Source organism: Tachysurus fulvidraco, chromosome 7 (genome assembly GCF_022655615.1).
Source record: "Tachysurus fulvidraco isolate hzauxx_2018 chromosome 7, HZAU_PFXX_2.0, whole genome shotgun sequence".
Lineage (NCBI taxonomy): Eukaryota > Metazoa > Chordata > Actinopteri > Siluriformes > Bagridae > Tachysurus > Tachysurus fulvidraco.
This window is the reverse complement of record NC_062524.1, coordinates 4,332,120-4,349,255: the sequence shown is the minus strand read 5'-3', so window position 1 is coordinate 4,349,255 and position 17,136 is coordinate 4,332,120. Positions and strand designations below refer to the sequence as shown.

The 17,136-nt window shown below is 43.2% G+C and overlaps 3 protein-coding genes across 5 annotated transcripts; all 3 read right to left on the bottom strand.

The window, feature by feature from the left end:
* Positions 1-957: 957 nt before the first annotated feature.
* On the bottom strand, positions 958-2,834 carry zgc:64022 (Ras-related and estrogen-regulated growth inhibitor-like protein). The gene is made up of 4 exons (XM_027177862.2): positions 2,663-2,834; positions 2,468-2,521; positions 2,267-2,343; positions 958-1,727 (listed from the first exon to the last, which is right to left on the bottom strand). Exons 1-4 carry the CDS (start codon positions 2,775-2,777, stop codon positions 1,311-1,313), a joined length of 663 nt encoding a protein of 220 aa, XP_027033663.1. The 5' UTR covers positions 2,778-2,834; the 3' UTR covers positions 958-1,310.
* A 1,501-nt stretch (positions 2,835-4,335) lies between these two features.
* On the bottom strand, positions 4,336-10,022 carry thap7 (THAP domain containing 7). 3 transcript variants are annotated; one of them, XM_027177954.2, is made up of 5 exons: positions 9,926-10,022; positions 8,060-8,152; positions 7,484-7,639; positions 7,101-7,217; positions 4,336-5,886 (listed from the first exon to the last, which is right to left on the bottom strand). In XM_027177954.2, exons 2-5 carry the CDS (start codon positions 8,137-8,139, stop codon positions 4,518-4,520), a joined length of 1,722 nt encoding a protein of 573 aa, XP_027033755.2. In that variant the 5' UTR covers positions 8,140-8,152; positions 9,926-10,022; the 3' UTR covers positions 4,336-4,517. The 3 variants fall into 3 exon arrangements, with proteins under 3 accessions (XP_027033755.2, XP_027033756.2, XP_027033757.2); XM_027177955.2 differs by having other exon boundaries at positions 8,060-8,139; XM_027177956.2 differs by lacking the exon at positions 9,926-10,022 and adding an exon at positions 7,809-7,983 and having other exon boundaries at positions 8,060-8,141.
* A 2,620-nt stretch (positions 10,023-12,642) lies between these two features.
* s100v2 (S100 calcium binding protein V2) lies at positions 12,643-16,895 on the bottom strand. The gene is made up of 3 exons (XM_027177957.2): positions 16,742-16,895; positions 14,433-14,564; positions 12,643-13,255 (listed from the first exon to the last, which is right to left on the bottom strand). Exons 1-3 carry the CDS (start codon positions 16,751-16,753, stop codon positions 13,085-13,087), a joined length of 315 nt encoding a protein of 104 aa, XP_027033758.1. The 5' UTR covers positions 16,754-16,895; the 3' UTR covers positions 12,643-13,084.
* Positions 16,896-17,136: the final 241 nt, after the last annotated feature.

Below are 17,136 nucleotides of genomic sequence, written 5' to 3'. Positions count from 1 at the left end.
TCAAAAGTAAAACTAAGTCATCTTTGTCTTTTTGTGTCAGTTTATAATTCAGAAAATATTTCTTCGACTTCTTTCTCTTTTAGCTTGGATCATTTTTTATATCTCCATTTTTCAGTGTTAGATTAGTAACACGATGACCCAGGGTAAGTGTCCGACCCGAAGAGAGCAAACTCGGACTCATCGCATCTCGTCCCCACAGCGAACACGCTGATCCCAGTAATGAAGCGTTAATGGAAGTAATGGTGCTGGTACAGTAGCATCACCTTATCTTTTGGAGGTCAGGGTCAGTGTGTCTTCTTCATATGATGCCACATCACCCATTTTTACTTAAATCAGCTTCAACAACATTTTTTTTTTGGATTAGCATTAGATTTATGGATTATTATTAGTAGTAAAACAGTAAGTTGTGTTATTTATCTGTGAGAAGAAGGAAAAAAAATGTGTTTTTTTTTTTAAATATAAAACCACCATTAGCATATATTTCTCTGTACTATTAACATCATATACAAAATAACAGCAGCAACACAAAGGAAACCGATTTGTGCCGAATTTATTTGTGTAAAAGGTTCATTCGAGGATGTTATGAGGCATCGGGGTGCGATGAAGTTACGTAACACCACCGATCTGTGAGAAACGAGTGCAAAGGTTTGAGTCCGACTGACTCAAGGCAGATCCTGAGCTCTGAATAACGACTCGTCTGCGTGGGCAGATGATTCAGTGAAGTTAGAAAGAGAAAATAAAGTGTGCGTGTGTGTGTTTGTAACTCTAGTACTATTAGGGGAGAATCGTCATCCAGGCGATGTGGTTTGCTCATAGATAATAAAGTTCATGATGCACCGCACTCACACACTTTGCATAGAAATGGTCTCCTAATGACTCTGTATGAAGGGTTTTCTTATAGACTATGTAAGGAATTAACCCTTGAGGCCATGCTGTAATAGGAAACAGTGAAGCTGATTACTTTTCTCTTACACGTGCCATAGTGGTTTATTAGTTCTCTTACATCACAGGAGTTTGCCAACGATTACAACTTTCATTTATTAACAGTCACCAGGTCTTGCTTTATCAGTTTCTTTATACATAAACGTTGAACGTCTACGAAACAAGTTCTAGAAAAAAACAAAAACACACCAATCAGATTGGAGAATTCAACAGTGCTGTGGTGTAAGGCAGAGTTATCATCCTTATGAACCGGAGATAAGAGTCTCGGAATTCGAACATTCACAGAGCATTCAAATCCAAATACGATAATCGTTCATCGTAGTCCAATGTGGACGCAGTATTCTCTTACAAAACAGGTTCAGTCTGTTCTATTCGGTCCTCTTCCTTCCAAAAACCGCAGACATACTCCTGACGATGCCCCTGAAGCCGGCCGTGCCCTTCTTGAGAGCCCTGGCCTCACGGATCAGGTCCAACAGTTCGTGAAACACCATGAGGACGCCGTGGTACGCTTCAGCCGCAGAGATTTCGAAGAAGCCGCAGTCAGCCGAGAGCGCCAGGAGACGGCCTTCCTCGCTGGAAACGGCACGGTGGTGCTGCAGGTCCCGTTTATTCCCCACGATAATGAGCGGGGCGGAGCTGGAGAGCTTCTGCTGTGCTTGGCGAATGCGTTGGACCTGCTGGTGCACCACGTTAAAGCTCGCCCGGTCACAGATGCTGTACACCAGGATGAAGCCGTCAGACCACTGCAGCTGCCGCTCACTTATGTGACCCTCTTCGTCGGCATTCTGTGAAAGAAGGATCGTAAAGTGAGATGACCTACGTGACATCACACTGTTAGGGTTGCCTTTATATTATTTTTAAACCCAGATTCTCAAATAGGCTCTTAAACTCAAATTGACTTCAGAGCCAAATTACTACTCTAATTCACAGATCTATCCAGATTTATCCTGTTTTTATACCTTGGATTAAGAAAGAAGTATAAATTATTCTATTTGTTACCCTTTCTATCAGGGATGTACTCTTGTGTGACCTCAAGCTCTTGGATCAAGCATTAACATCTACAATTAACCTGGAATTTAGATGGACTGAACCAGTCATGACTTCGATGTGAAAGACTTCCTTAAAAAGAATCAAAAGTTCGGTCTACACACACACACACACACACACACACACACACACACACACACACACACACACACACACACACACACACACACACACACACACACACACACACACACACACACACACACACACACACACACACACACACACACACACACACACACACACACACACACACCCCCAGAATGAGCTTCCTTACCTGTGGAGAAAGCGAGTCCCAGATGTTGAAGCAGATGTCTCGGCCGTCAATCTTGTCATGATGACTGTATATGGATTCTGGAAGAAGGAAATACACATTTTTATAGTGAACATAAAGTGGGTCAGATCCTCGACTTTAATACATCTACAAAAGATTTCCAGACAGATGAGAAAAAAAACAAAAGTATTTTGTTCTACTGACCTATAGAGCCATATTCTCCAATAAATCTTCTGGTCAGGAAACGCACTGTTAGAGCTGAGAAGAGGAAGGGACGAGAAAACAAAACCATGTTTAATGTCCTGTACAGAATGCATGTGATAAAGCACTTGTTATAGACTCATAATTAAGACTCATAATGATCACATAGGTGTGAAGTCCTAAAGAACACAAACTCACCAGATTTCCCCACGTTTTCAGCTCCGAGGAGTAAAATATTAGCTTCCAGTTTGGGCTGATTTGTGTCCATTCTCTTGCTGCTGTAGCGGAATCGAGTCTCCAGCTGAACCACCATGTGTAAAGTAAACAAATCCCAAAGCTAAGGACAACAAGGTAACACTCAAAGCTCTCTGGTCCTCGGAGCCGCTTTATATACACAGAGCAGGTGTGGGCGTGGCCTCACACTCACGCGGACCAATCAGATCATCGTGCGCGGGATGTTAGATTTGCATATCCCTGATTTTTTTCCCTCGCTTTATTATTATTATAATTAAATGATGGTCCGTGTGAGTTAAAGATAATGATATGATTCATGCTAATATTTTTAAACACGTATTGTTTTCCCGCACAGGTTTAGTCTCGAACGTGTGCATTAAAAAAACGCACAGTGTTACTCATGATCACATTGTTTTTGTTTGGTTTGTTTACAATATTAATATCAACATATTAAACAATCTACTAAACCAAAAACACACAGCACTTTTTTCCCCTCTAAAAAAAACAGACTCTGTTTTGTTTATTTGATCTGTAGAAATAAAGGTATAGACATACTGTCTTTATGACGAATCTTTAATCAAACGAATCGACTCAAGCACGTCGACACATGACTCCTCAATCGCACTGAGTATTTATTTATAATGAAACTCAGACGCATTATATGCAGATGGGGCTTGTGAGCGTCATTCAGAGGAGCCTGTAATGAATAGCACAACTACAATAGGCACTGAATAGATAATGCATAATGAGATTGGGCTTTTAGCGACCCGTTAAACGTGTCATTAATCAACAACACGACTTTAGACCCACAGCTGCAAAAGAGCTGGACAAGTTTGTACTCGTTCACTGAGCCTTAAAGCTGAAGTGCACTCCATCTGTACAGGTTTGATCAGCAGGTTGGAGGGGAAAAAAAAACAACTGTTCATTTGTGCGGAAAAATAAAAGCACGTCTCGTCTCTATTAACTGCAGAGGATTTGTAAAGAGATTGCGCCATCTGGTGGTCGTGTAAGTTACAGGACTTGGTGTTCAGGCGCATAGACAATTGTAATGACCAAAAGTAGGTGAAGAAGAAAAAAGGTCCTAAATGATCTCTCTCTCTCTCTCTCTCTCTCTCTCTCTCTCTCTCTCTCTCTCTCTCTCTCTCTACCTCTATTTCTCTCTCTCTCTTTCCCTCTATTTCTCTCTGTCTCTCTCTGTCTATTTCTCTTTCTCTCTTTCCCTCTATTTTTCTCTCTCGTTCCCTCTATTTCTCTCTCTATATTTCTCTCTCACTGTCTCTTTCTCTCTATTTCTCTCTCTCCCTCTGTCTCTCTCTTCCTCCCCTCTCTTTCTCTCTCTATTCCCCCCCTCTCTCTCTCACACACACACACACACACACACACACACACACACACACACCACATCTGTATCACTAAGTATCACATTAAACATGCGTAATTAAAATTAGTAAGCCATTAAACGTGAGACACAACAGGTAACTCTGTAATTAGCACTTGCTTATGCAAACGAGGCTTTATGAAATGAAATCTGCATAAATATTATTATTATTATTATTATTATTATTATTATTATTATTATTATTATCGCAGTTCCTAATCAGTAGAGGTGCATTAACTCAGCACACACAATGAAGGGCTGTACTCTCATCATCCACTTTATTGGTAACAGCTAGAAACCAGCTCCTCATGCCAATTCTGAACCTGTGCAATGCTTTTCTATGCAGAACAGTTCTAAAGATTGTTTGTGTCTCTGATCTTCTGTCATCATCTGTTTCCAGACTCCGAGAAGAAACTCACTGGATGATTATAATTAGTATAACTAATCACTAAATTCACTGCTTAGCTGCAGCTGAAAACCTTCCAGATGTTCCTTCAGTCTCTGTGCTACGTCTCCACCCACCAGTGCGGCTCTGATGTTTGTATGCTGGTCACTTTGATTACCCCTCAGTCCACTCGGACTCAACCCAATGTTGTCACTTGGAACATCTCCTTGTTCGATAATGTCATGCTGGAAGGTTTCTTCAGCCATCACAATCGCCTGTTTTTTCCGAATCGAGCCTTCAACACCGACACCAATCCCACTCTTCTCTTTGGTTTCAGAAGACACATGAACCAAAAACACGTGGCCCACCTCACCCCCACCATCCTCGCTCTGGGTCACGCTCAAGTCCGTGGCTGCCGTGTCTGGATGGAGAATGCCCAGGTCAGGTTGCAGAAGGTGGAGGCTCGGGAACTGTTGTGACGAAGTGACTTCCTGGAAAGTTGATGTAGATTGCGTAGGTCCAGGCAGTGCATGCATCTGCAGGAGCATTTCAGGTTGAGAGTGAAGAAAGGTAAGCTGCTCAGGATTATTGGGAAGTTTTGTCTCGACTTTCGCTTCAGCCGTGTTCTGTGTCGTCTCTCTGAACACGTCGGATGTGTTTCTTCCTCTTCCTCTCCCTCTCCTGCCTTGGAAGACTAAACTTCTGCGAGCTCCCACTTGATTCCTGGCTTCCTTAGTTTCTTCTTCCTCTCTTCCACGTCCGCAATAAAAACAGCACCCTTCCTCATCCTCCACACCATCCCTCAGCTTTTCAGCTCCTTCCTTCCTCCAGTTTTCATCTGTAAGTAACTCTTCACCCGTGCGCTCCATCTCATTCTCTTCCATCGCTTCCAGACCCCTGTCCTGACCGGATCTGGCTGGCTTCCCGCTCTGACGACTCTGACTCGACCTGCCTTGGCTTCCGTGACTCTCCTTCCGTCGATCTTGCATTTGAGATAAAGTCTGCTTGAGTCTGCTTTCCTGAAGGCGCAGCAGCGTGAGCCGGAGACGATTTTCCCGGCGACGGGCAGCTCTGAGCAAACGCAGCGCCTTTTCCAAATTGTCTGTGGCTTTCTCGTAGCGTTTGCGCCACTCCAGCGGGCAGAGCTGAGCGTAACTGTGTTCTTTGGCAAGGTAAAAGCCAGGAGGTGGAGGGAGGCGCCTCATGTAACGGGACGGAGAAGGTGGAGTAGATGGTATTTCTGTGTGTTGATCAGGTGCGGGTTCTTGTAAAGGTAAAGATAACAGCGGAGATGTTTCATTTTGATGTTCTTCTTTGGAGATCTTGATGCTCTCAGCTACTTCATCTTGCACAATGTGCACTAGAGCCACTTTAATCTGGGTCTCCTTACTGTCTGAGCTCTGTTTATCAGCTCTGCTCCTGGTGCTGAAGAGAAATTCAGATCAAACAAATATGATCAGACAAAATATTTCTACATGTACACACAGTCATATGTAGAGATTTCTGTTAAATGCTAGCACAGTACTGGGTGTGTGTATCTGTACTTCTCTACAGGTGATCAGACAGGACACGCCCACTTCACCCGGGAGGAAAAAGAGCCATCACCTACTACACTGGTGCTGACACAGAGACCAAACCTGCTTAACTTCTTTGGGGCTGATATGGAGGCCATGTCCACTCTACTGGCGGCTGACACGAAGGCCACACACTTCACTTGGGGCTAGCACTGAAGCCACGCCCATTTTACTTTGGCTGACACCAAGGCAACGCCTACTTCATTTATTTGGGCTGACACAGAGGCCACATCTTCATTGGGACTGACACTGAAGACGTGCCTACCTCACTGGGGCTCACAGAGAAGCCATGCTTACCAAACTGGGGCTTACACAGATGCCACACTTACCACACTGGGGCTCACAGAGAAGCCATGCTTACCAAACTGGGGCTCACACAGATGCCACACTCACCACACTGGGGCTTACACAGATGCCACACTCACCACACTGGGGCTTACACAGATGCCACACTTACCACACTGGGGCTTACACAGATGCCACACTCACCACACTGGGGCTTACACAGATGCCACACTCACCACACCGGGGCTTACACAGATGCCACACTCACCACACCGGGGCTTACACAGATGCCACACTCACCACACCGGGGCTTACACAGATGCCACACTCACCACACCGGGGCTTACACAGATGCCACACTCACCACACCGGGGCTTACACAGATGCCACACTTACCACACTGGGGCTTACACAGATGCCACACTTACCACACTGGGGCTTACACAGATGCCACACTTACCACACCGGGGCTTACACAGATGCCACACTCACCACACCGGGGCTTACACAGATGCCACACTTACCACACTGGGGCTTACACAGATGCCACACTTACCACACTGGGGCTTACACAGATGCCACACTTACCACACTGGGGCTTACACAGATGCCACACTTACCACACTGGGGCTTACACAGATGCCATGCTTACTACACTGGGGCTTACACAGATGCCACACTTGCCACACTGGGGCTTACACAGATGCCATGCTTACTACACTGGGGCTCACAAAGATGCCACGCCTAGCACTTTATTTTTGTTTCAGTGCTAAGACATACCTCAACTGTCTATCCTCATTCCGTGTTTTGCCTCTTCCTCTTGAGGACTTTCCTTTTTGCCCAGGAAGAATTTCAACCAGCATGGGCACGGCATCATCTTTCAGCCTGCGGTATCCACTGCAGGGAAAAAAGTGAGATAAAACAATGTCAAGCATTTTGACTAGATAAATCAGTCACAGTTAGGGTTTCAGCAAATTTATTAGACTCAGACTCAGTGCATCATTTGTTCTAAGTGAACTAAAACTAAAGGGCTCCTGAATGAATCCTAAATCCTAGACCTCAGCTGTTGGTGTGGTTTAGATCCCTTTACTTGTAATGAAGGTAAAGGTGAAAGTGCTGCTGTAAGGCTCCATATTGGTAAAAATGCCAGCTGCAACACACACCTGACTCCAGAGAGCTCGAAGCTGTCAGGGGTGAAATGTTTGGAGCAGAAATAGATGTAGTCACTCTGAGGCTCCCATAACCCTTTTTCTCCAGGACCTTTGCGGCGAGCATTGACAATCCAGGTGGTGCGCCGAGGGTTTCCCTTCTTCGGCAACCTAAACGTCAACAAAACGAACAAGAAACAAATGAAAAATTTTGCCAGCAAGAAGACGTCATGTTGGGACGTGATGGATTATGGATCTTCTGTTCGTCTATCTTTAAAGGGAAACTCCATCCTGGAGATTGGAGATTTTTGTAATTCCTGTGAGATATTCAAACATTTACCAGTGATTTTCAATTCCATATTAATGAGTAATCTGATGTAGGAGTTGCAGAGATGTTGGTGAAAAATCTGGACTCAGTTGTGATGAATTATGGCTTGTCTTGTCTCTCTTTAAGTAGGGATGAAGTGAGGGCTAAATCATCTGTAGTTGAACCACATTGTGGGTAATGTAGGAAACTACTGACCAAAGTAAAAATATATATCAACATTTTGATGGAAGAAGTTGACATGTAAGTAAAATAAAAGCTCTGACCTGTGAAAGGTGACTCCAGCTAAACGAGCATCTTTGTTGTCACGTGACTTGCAGCCAGTGGCGGAGCAGTGTCTGGGCATCTGGGGAATATGTCTACAGTTAATGTAGCAAAACAAATACTGAATATTATGTTTTGGTCTCAAGACACAATAAAGAGATATAGTGTACACCCCAGGTGTGTAAATATAGTGTACACCCCAGGTGTGTGGATATAGTGTACACCCCAGGTGTGTGAATATAGTGTACACCCCAGGTGTGTGAATATAGTGTACACCCCAGGTGTGTGAATATAGTGTACACCCCAGGTGTGTGGGTATAGTGTACACCCCAGGTGTGTAAATATAGTGTACACCCCAGGTGTGTAAATATAGTGTACACCCCAGGTGTGTAAATATAGTGTACACCCCAGGTGTGTGAATATAGTGTACACCCCAGGTGTGTAAATATAGTGTACACCCCAGGTGTGTGAATATAGTGTACACCCCAGGTGTGTGAATATAGTGTACACCCCAGGTGTGTAAATATAGTGTACACCCCAGGTGTGTAAATATAGTGTACACCCCAGGTGTGTGAATATAGTGTACACCCCAGGTGTGTGAATATAGTGTACACCCCAGGTGTGTGGATATAGTGTACACCCCAGGTGTGTGAATATAGTGTACACCCCAGGTGTGTGGATATAGTGTACACCCCAGGTGTGTAAATATAGTGCACACCCCAGGTGTGTGAATATAGTGTACACCCCAGGTGTGTAAATATAGTGTACACCCCAGGTGTGTGAATATAGTGTACACCCCAGGTGTGTGAATATAGTGTACACCCCAGGTGTGTGGATATAGTGTACACCCCAGGTGTGTGGATATAGTGTACACCCCAGGTGTGTAAATATAGTGTACACCCCAGGTGTGTGGATATAGTGTACACCCCAGGTGTGTAAATATAGTGTACACCCCAGGTGTGTGGATATAGTGTACACCCCAGGTGTGTAAATATAGTGTACACCCCAGGTGTGTGGGTATAGTGTACACCCCAGGTGTGTAAATATAGTGTACACCCCAGGTGTGTAAATATAGTGTACACCCCAGGTGTGTAAATATAGTGTACACCCCAGGTGTAGTGTGTGGATATAGTGTACACCCCAGGTGTGTGAATATAGTGTACACCCCAGGTGTGTGGATATAGTGTACACCCCAGGTGTGTGGATATAGTGTACACCCCAGGTGTGTGGATATAGTGTACACCCCAGGTGTGTGAATATAGTGTACACCCCAGGTGTAGTGTGTGGATATAGTGCACATTCAATACGCTATAATTAAATATACTTTTTTATATTTGTGTGTATGTTTTAATATTTATAAGAGAGAGAGAGACATTATATAATATTTGGTTCAAATTTGGGATTTGGTATATATATATATATATATATATATATATATATATATATATATATATATATATATATATATATATATATATATAGTAATTATCTACGCATGCGTAATTATGCAAGTTGCGCACAATTTGCGCAGTCCTTGCGCATTGTTGATGCTCTCCAATGCCTTGTGTAATATTTTCCTCCACGTTTTCCACCAGTTTTTTTTTAATCGGTCTCTCGTGTAGAGCGGTAATATGTGTCTTTTCGTTTCCACGTCAATGACTGATACGATCTGTATCTCCAAATGCTCATCAAGATGGCTGTGACTGGATTTCATTATGTATCTAAGCGTGCTAGCTACGCTGCGTCAGTGTTGTGTTTATGTGTACATACGTTCCTGCCATTATTTTTCTTTGCTTTAATGTCCCGTTAATGAATGTCTTTAAACCTCAACTGAAATACAGTATTCGTAAATACGTGTAAAGACTTACCTTTCGACCTCACGAAAATGGCTGCCTTCTTCTTCCTAATACAGCCACTGTTCAAGCCAGCCAATCAGAGTACGACCTAAGCATGACGTCACGGGGTGCGTCGCTTTCCTACGCACGCCCTCTATTTCGACGACTGCGCTGTTAAATTCTGGATTCTGATTGGTCAGAAGGCGTTGATTCATTTTCTATAGCATAAATCGCACTGTACAGTAGTACACTGGTGTATATGTTATCGTTTCTATAGTAACAACTCGTTCACTGAGAAATCTTAGTGTTTAATCAGAGTTTATTTACGCTTTGTGGTTTCTCTGTAACATGTCACAGTTTTTATTTCTGAGTAAACGACTGTTTATAGCTGCTATAACGTAAAGGATCGTCTGGAGCTAACAGACGTTATACAACGTTAAGTGTAGCAATAAGAGGATGATGTCAGGAGTGTTAAGAGAAAAAATCCAGTAAAAACTCTCCTTAACATTCTTAACACCGTCACCTCTGTGGTTATTTTCCTTTAACACCAAATTTAACCATCTTTCTTTATGCTTGTCTGTTTCTTTGTTTATTGTTTCTTTCCTTTTTGTTGTTTATATCTATCTATCTATCTATCTATCTATCTATCTATCTATCTATCTATCTGTCTGTCTGTCTGTCTGTCTGTCTGTCTGTCTGTCTGTCTGTTTATCTGCCTGCCTAAGCAGTAATGGGAATCGTCCCAGTTAGTTTTGGTGTTTGTGTGGATTTGTAGAATGGAAATACAGAATTGTGTGTGCATAATTTTCACTGTGTGTTTGTCCCATTGTGTAAAAGTTTGTTTTGTGAGCGGCCCCCAGACCTCACCACCATACAGCAGAATAGGTCCAGTTATCGATTCGTATAGTTTGAGCTGGATTAGTTTTTTGCATGCTTTCCCCTGCATGCTTTCTCTATCAGCTCATTCACTGCAATAATGACATTTACTGTGAAGCTCATTTTCAGTCCTAAGTAACTGTACTGCAGTTTTCTATTGTGTGTGTTCCTAAGCTGAAGTGTGATGTGTTTCCCTCATCCTTTTTTGAATAGTGATTATTTTGGTCTTTTTAATTTGTCCTGTCAGAGCCCAAGTGTCTCAGTACTGCACACCTAGACCCTGAACATTGGGGGACAGCAGGACTATCTCTGTCTGTCTGTCTATATATCTGTTAATCTGTCTGTCTATCTGTCTGTCTATCTATCTATCTATCTATCTATCTATCTATCTATCTATCTATCTATCTATCTATCTGTCTGTCTGTCTGTCTGTCTGTCTGTCTGTCTGTCTGTCTGTCTGTTTATCTGCCTGCCTAAGCAGTAATGGGAATCGTCCCAGTTATTTTTGGCGTTTGTGTGGATTTGTAGAATGGAAATACAGAATTGTGTGTGCATAATTTTCACTGTGTGTTTGTCCCATTGTGTAAAAGTTTGTTTTGTGAGCGGCCCCCAGACCTCACCACCATACAGCAGAATAGGTCCAGTTATCGATTCGTATAGTTTGAGCTGGATTAGTTTTTTGCATGCTTTCCCCTGCATGCTTTCTCTATCAGCTCATTCACTGCAATAATGACATTTACTGTGAAGCTCATTTTCAGTCCTAAGTAACTGTACTGCAGTTTTCTATTGTGTGTGTTCCTAAGCTGAAGTGTGATGTGTTTCCCTCATCCTTTTTTGAATAGTGATTATTTTGGTCTTTTTAATTTGTCCTGTCAGAGCCCAAGTGTCTCAGTACTGCACACCTAGACCCTGAACATTGGGGGACAGCAGGACTATCTCTGTCTGTCTGTCTATATATCTGTTAATCTGTCTGTCTATCTGTCTGTCTATCTATCTATCTATCTATCTATCTATCTATCTATCTATCTATCTATCTATCTATCTATCTATCTATCTATCTATCTGTCTGTCTGTCTGTCTGTCTGTCTGTCTGTCTGTCTGTCCGTCCATCAATCATCTATCTGTCTGTCTGTCTGTCTGTCTGTCCGTCCATCAATCATCTATCCATCTGTCTGTCTGTCTGTCTGTCTGTCCGTCCATCAATCATCTATCTGTCTGTCTGTCTGTCTGTCTGTCTGTCTGTCCATCTATTATATGTCTGTCTGTCCATCTGTCTGTCTATCCATCTATCATCTTTCTATCTGTCTGTCTGTCTGCCTGTCTATCCATCAATCATCTATCTGTCTGTCTGTCTGTCCGTCTGTCAATCCATCCATCATATGTCTGTCTGTCTGTCTGTCCATCTATTGTCTGTCTGTCTGTCTGTCTGTCTGTCTGTCTGTCTGTCTGTCTGTCTGTACAATAGTTAAAAACATCAGAACTCTTCTCTGAGCAGGTGTAACAAAATGTTATAACTATATTATTAACGAGATTCCTCTTCATCAAGTCGTGTCCTGTCGTCGTATCCGTCAGAACCTGTCTCTTTCTCCCTCCCTCTGTCTCTCTCTCCCTTTGTCAATTTCTCTCCCTCTGTCTCTTTCTCTCTCCCTTGCCCTCTCTCTCTCCCCCTCTCTCTGTCTGTCTATCCATCTATCATCTGTCTGTCTGTCTGTCCGTCTGTCTATCCATCAATCATCTATCTGTCTGTCTGTCTGTCTGTCTGTCAGTCTGTCCATCTGTCAATCCATCTATCATATGTCTGTCTGTCTGTCCATCTATTATCTGTCTGTCCGTCTGTCTGTACAATAGTTAAAAACATCAGAACTCTTCTCTGAGCAGGTGTAACAAACCTTTAGTGTATTGTAAAAACAGGAAGTAGAACAGCACTGTTACACAAACACACATTAATCACAACACGATACATTGTTAGATGTTACATGTAGAAAAGCTCTCGCTATCAATTTCAGTTACAAACATTCTGGAAAACAAAACATTTATTTATTTACTTATTTATTTTTATGTGTTCTTTTTTTTTACAAAACTCCAGTTGATCATGAATTAAAGTACAGTTTAACGTTCGTGGTCCCTTTAGACGATCTAGTTTTGGTCAGAGGAAATGAAATGACTTGTAGTGGATCTTTTTACTGGAAAATCGTTCAATTAGTGTTCTGAGAAAGAACAAGAGGAGAGAGAGAGATGGAGAGAGATGGAGAGAGAGATATTTGTTGGCTAGAAACCATGAAATTCATCGCTCTATCTTGACTGAAGAGCGACGGCTCACAGTAGAAGGCAGGTGCATTTGGACACTTTCTCATGGCTCATGAGGCCGAACTGGGACGAGGCCAAGCTCTGGATCAGGTTCCAGAAGTGTTTGAAGGATACTCCCTCTCCATCCTTCACCCCCATCTGCTTCAGCACCTCCCCGAACCCTGCGTCAGTGCCTCCAGTCTGAAATGTGAACACACACACACACACACACACACACACACACACACACACACACACACACACACACACACACACAAGATCTAATCAAACAGACCTAAATTTGATTCCTCAGACTGAAACTTTCACTTTTCCTTCTGGATTTATATTTATTTATTAATTAATCGATTAATTAATCGATTAATTAATAGAATATATTATAATTAATAACAGAAAAAAAACCTAAAACATGAATCAACCGGTTAATTATTTAATTTATTAAGCAATTAATTAAGCGATTAATAAATTCATGATAAAATAATTCATTAATCAATCTGCGTTTTAGATTTTTTTTGTGTGTGTGTAGAAGCCTAAGTGAACTTGTACACCACTGTATTTAACTTGACATGAACATGACGTGAGAGAAACAGACAGGAAGCAGTTTGTAAACAGAAGCAGTTAAATGTCCTGAGCTGTTTCTGCAGTGTGGCAGTGTGAATGAGAGACCTGCAGTTTAACACCAGCCCTGATTCCTCACATCGTTATACACTGATCCTCACTATCGGATTCTCCTAAAGCCCAGCGTCAGTGGGTTTGAGTTCATATGGAGTGAGTAAAGAGATCGAGTTCGTGTCACAGAACAGTGAAAGGAAAGAGTGCGTCAGTGCAAACGAATGAACACTGTGGAAACCGTCTGAAGCTAAATGTCAGTAAACACATTGCAGTGTGAGAGAAAAGTCCTGCAGGGTCTCCTGGTCATGCTTCTGGTTTTCTGGCTCATTTCCTGTTTCCTGTCACTGAGGATTAACCTTCAACACTGACACTGACACTAAGTCTGAACGTGTCGCTTTATTCTGTTAAAAAACGTTCGCAAAGCTTCGTACGTTCGTTTTTCGACCTGTAATTCCATCCCCACTTTTTTTCCTCCTTCGCAAAAATTCCACGTTATTCCGAGGCAGCCTGCGACCGCAACACAAACCGAACCCCCTACAGCAGCCTGAACTCTTTCCTTTCCCTTCATTCCGTCGGTCTTCAGCCTCGCTCGCTGTCTGACGTGTTTAACCACCGAGGCTAAAAAGGATATCGGCATATTACAGGACAGCCAGGTGGCAGTGCCATACACACTGGTTTAGAGTTTCCAGTCAGAGAGCTGCAGCCGCACCCTGTCTGTGTGGGGCAAGAATCAGGGCAGGTTCTTTACCTTCACCAGGTTGGGCAGCTGTGAGGAGAGAAGACTCTTAAATTCATCCGTCTTGAGCGTGGGGGCTTTATCAGCCGAAGCAGAGTGGAAGTTTGTGACCAGAGTGTTGATGGCCTTCTCCAGGTCTGAAAACTGAATGAGAGAGAGACAGAGGGAGAGAGAAAGAGATAGAGGGAGAGAGATTGACAAAGGGAAAGAGAGACAGAGGGAGGGAGAAAGAGACAGAGGGAGAGAGAGAGAGAAAGGGAGGGAGAGAGATTGACAAAGGGAGAGAAAGACAGAGGGAGGGAGAAAGAGACAGAATGAGAGAGAGGAAGAGAAGAAATAAGACAGACAGCGGTAGAGAGAGAGAAAGAAGGAGAGAGAGAGAAAGAGAGCGAGACAGGCTTTAGTATCAATCTTTAGAATCTACAAACTTAAAATAAAATAGTTTAATAGAGGAGGAGAAAAGACGCACACCCACCTACACACACACACACACACACACACACACACACACACTACTTCTCCCTCACAAACCTTCTCCTCACAGATTGAAACAGTCTTCAAACAGTTGACATTCGAATAGCCTCGAGGCGCACCATCACCATACCTGTAATACCTGCAGGTCGAGCTGAGATAGCCCCGCCCCCCTGCACACTGTTTACCCACAGACACACCTGAGCCCGAAAACATCATATCCTGATCTCTCTAGGCCTCAGAGGGGAAACGACAGTGCTGTTTAAACCAGTCGAGCCTGGTCTCCAAGCCTCATGCTCCTACACACACACACACACATGGCTCGAGTCGACCGTAGACCCACTGGAGCTCACTGCCAGAACAAAACGCTCGCATTGTCAGGTCCAGTGTCAGAGTTTTTAATCTGTGACGTGAACACAGTTCCCGGGTGTATGTGAGCAGGCCATGAGAGGCGCTCTGAGATGCTTTTACATTCAGCTCAGGTTCAGTCTGGTGTGTTGGAATGAACCTGGAGCTTTAAGAAGCTTTACTGTCTGTCATCTAGATGAATATTATTCAGTAATAATCAATATTTGAATCAATAATAGATTTGTGTAGTTGCAGGAAGGTCTCATGTTTGTAGCTCAACATTTCTACGATTTAATCCAAATCAGAAATGTTCCAGTCTTATCCAGTTTGAGCCACAGTGTAGCCTCAAAGTCCTATTTTGGGCTCGTTCAACAGGAACACGATCGGCATGGATATATAAGAGCGACGATCTTCACCCGGTCTCCTCAGAGTTCTGTCGTCGTCAAGACGTTTCTGCTCACAGAACCATTACGAGAACAGATCCAGATGACGAAACGGTCGTGCGTGTAAATCCAAGAAAATCTTAAATGTAGGATTCTGCACCACTGACCACGATGTGTTAAATGCCGATCTGTGTGTGTGTGTGTGTGTGTGTGTGTGTGTGTGTGTGTGTTTGTGTATGTGTGTGTTTTTATTTTCTATGCATGTACACACTTTGGATAACTGCATGAACTTCCAGGTGTTCCTAATAAAGTGACCACTGGTCTTTGACCTCAGGTCCGTTTCTTCTTTGTGAGAATCAAACAAAACATGGTGCCTTCTGTGAAAGAATGCAGATGAACTGATTGATTCCTCATGCTTTCCATTTACACACACACACACACACACACACACACACACACACACACACACACACACACACACACACACACACACACACACACAATGGAGAGACGCCCAGTGGAAGGAGCATATGGCCTCAATTAACATGATTGGAATGAATTCATAAAATGCAGAAGGTCATATCCACTAAAAGACTCGCGAGTCCTTAGAAACCTTCACCTCACTTCGCTCCTTCTGATCATCTGATCAAAGACAAGTAAAAAAAACGGACAAAAAGCACAGAGAAAAAAGTTTAAGCGGACGAGAATCCGGATTGCGCGCCGATCGCAGCGTGTGTGTGCAAGGCAGCATCGATCCTCTGGCTTTATCTGGTCCACAGAGAATTCCTGACATGCTTGCTGTAGGTGACACGTAGCTACGCTGACCGATAATACACTTCTCCTTTTTTTTCCGAAGGACCTTTTACCTTTCCGAAGAAAACGAAGCGTAATTCTAGGAAGGTCGAGCTGGCGTTCACGTCTGAGGGGAAAAAAATTCCTCTCACAGCCCTGAGCTGTTTTTCTCAACAACTTTTTTTTATTCTTCAAGCAAAGCAAGTTGAAGTCTGGTTCATTTATTTGTCGTTCGACGGATTCTCGTAGTTTAGCAGTGAATGTCAAAAACATTAAAAAAAAACAAAACAAAAGAGAAGAAGAACAAGAAGAAGGAAAAAACATTACCTGTTCCGCCATTTCAGCCGCTCCTTTCTCCTTCTCTTTAGCAATTTGGTGCTCGACCTTCCTCCGCTGCTGTCACATCTTGGCTGAGATCCTGAATCCTCCCACTTGGGGCAAAAAAAAAAAAGTACAACCCACCACCTACAGTGTCAGTATGCTATGGAGGAGGGAAGAAACACACACACACACACACACACACACACACACACACACACACACACACACACACACACACACACACACACACACACACACACACACACACACACATGTAATTCGATGCTTTGGGACTGTAATGTGGACAGGGTGGAGATGTTTCATAGGCGTCTATTTTCTCTCGTTCCAGAGAAGAGCAGAGGATACACACACACACACACACACACACACACACACACACA

Coding starts and splice junctions, on each gene's coding strand:
- s100v2 (XM_027177957.2), bottom strand. Junction 13,256..14,432: donor AGCTGCCCAACCTGGTGAAG/GTAAAGAACCTG, acceptor TTCACATTTCAG/ACTGGAGGCACTGACGCAGG.
- zgc:64022 (XM_027177862.2), bottom strand. CDS start 2,777: ATGGTGGTTCAGCTGGAGACTCGATTCCGCTACAGCAGCAAGAGAATG. Junction 2,522..2,662: donor TGAAAACGTGGGGAAATCTG/GTGAGTTTGTGT, acceptor TCCTCTTCTCAG/CTCTAACAGTGCGTTTCCTG. Junction 2,344..2,467: donor TGGAGAATATGGCTCTATAG/GTCAGTAGAACA, acceptor TCCTTCTTCCAG/AATCCATATACAGTCATCAT.
- thap7 (XM_027177954.2), bottom strand. CDS start 8,139: ATGCCCAGACACTGCTCCGCCACTGGCTGCAAGTCACGTGACAACAAA. Junction 7,640..8,059: donor GCTGGAGTCACCTTTCACAG/GTCAGAGCTTTT, acceptor GTTGACGTTTAG/GTTGCCGAAGAAGGGAAACC. Junction 5,887..7,100: donor AATGAGGATAGACAGTTGAG/GTATGTCTTAGC, acceptor ATTTCTCTTCAG/CACCAGGAGCAGAGCTGATA.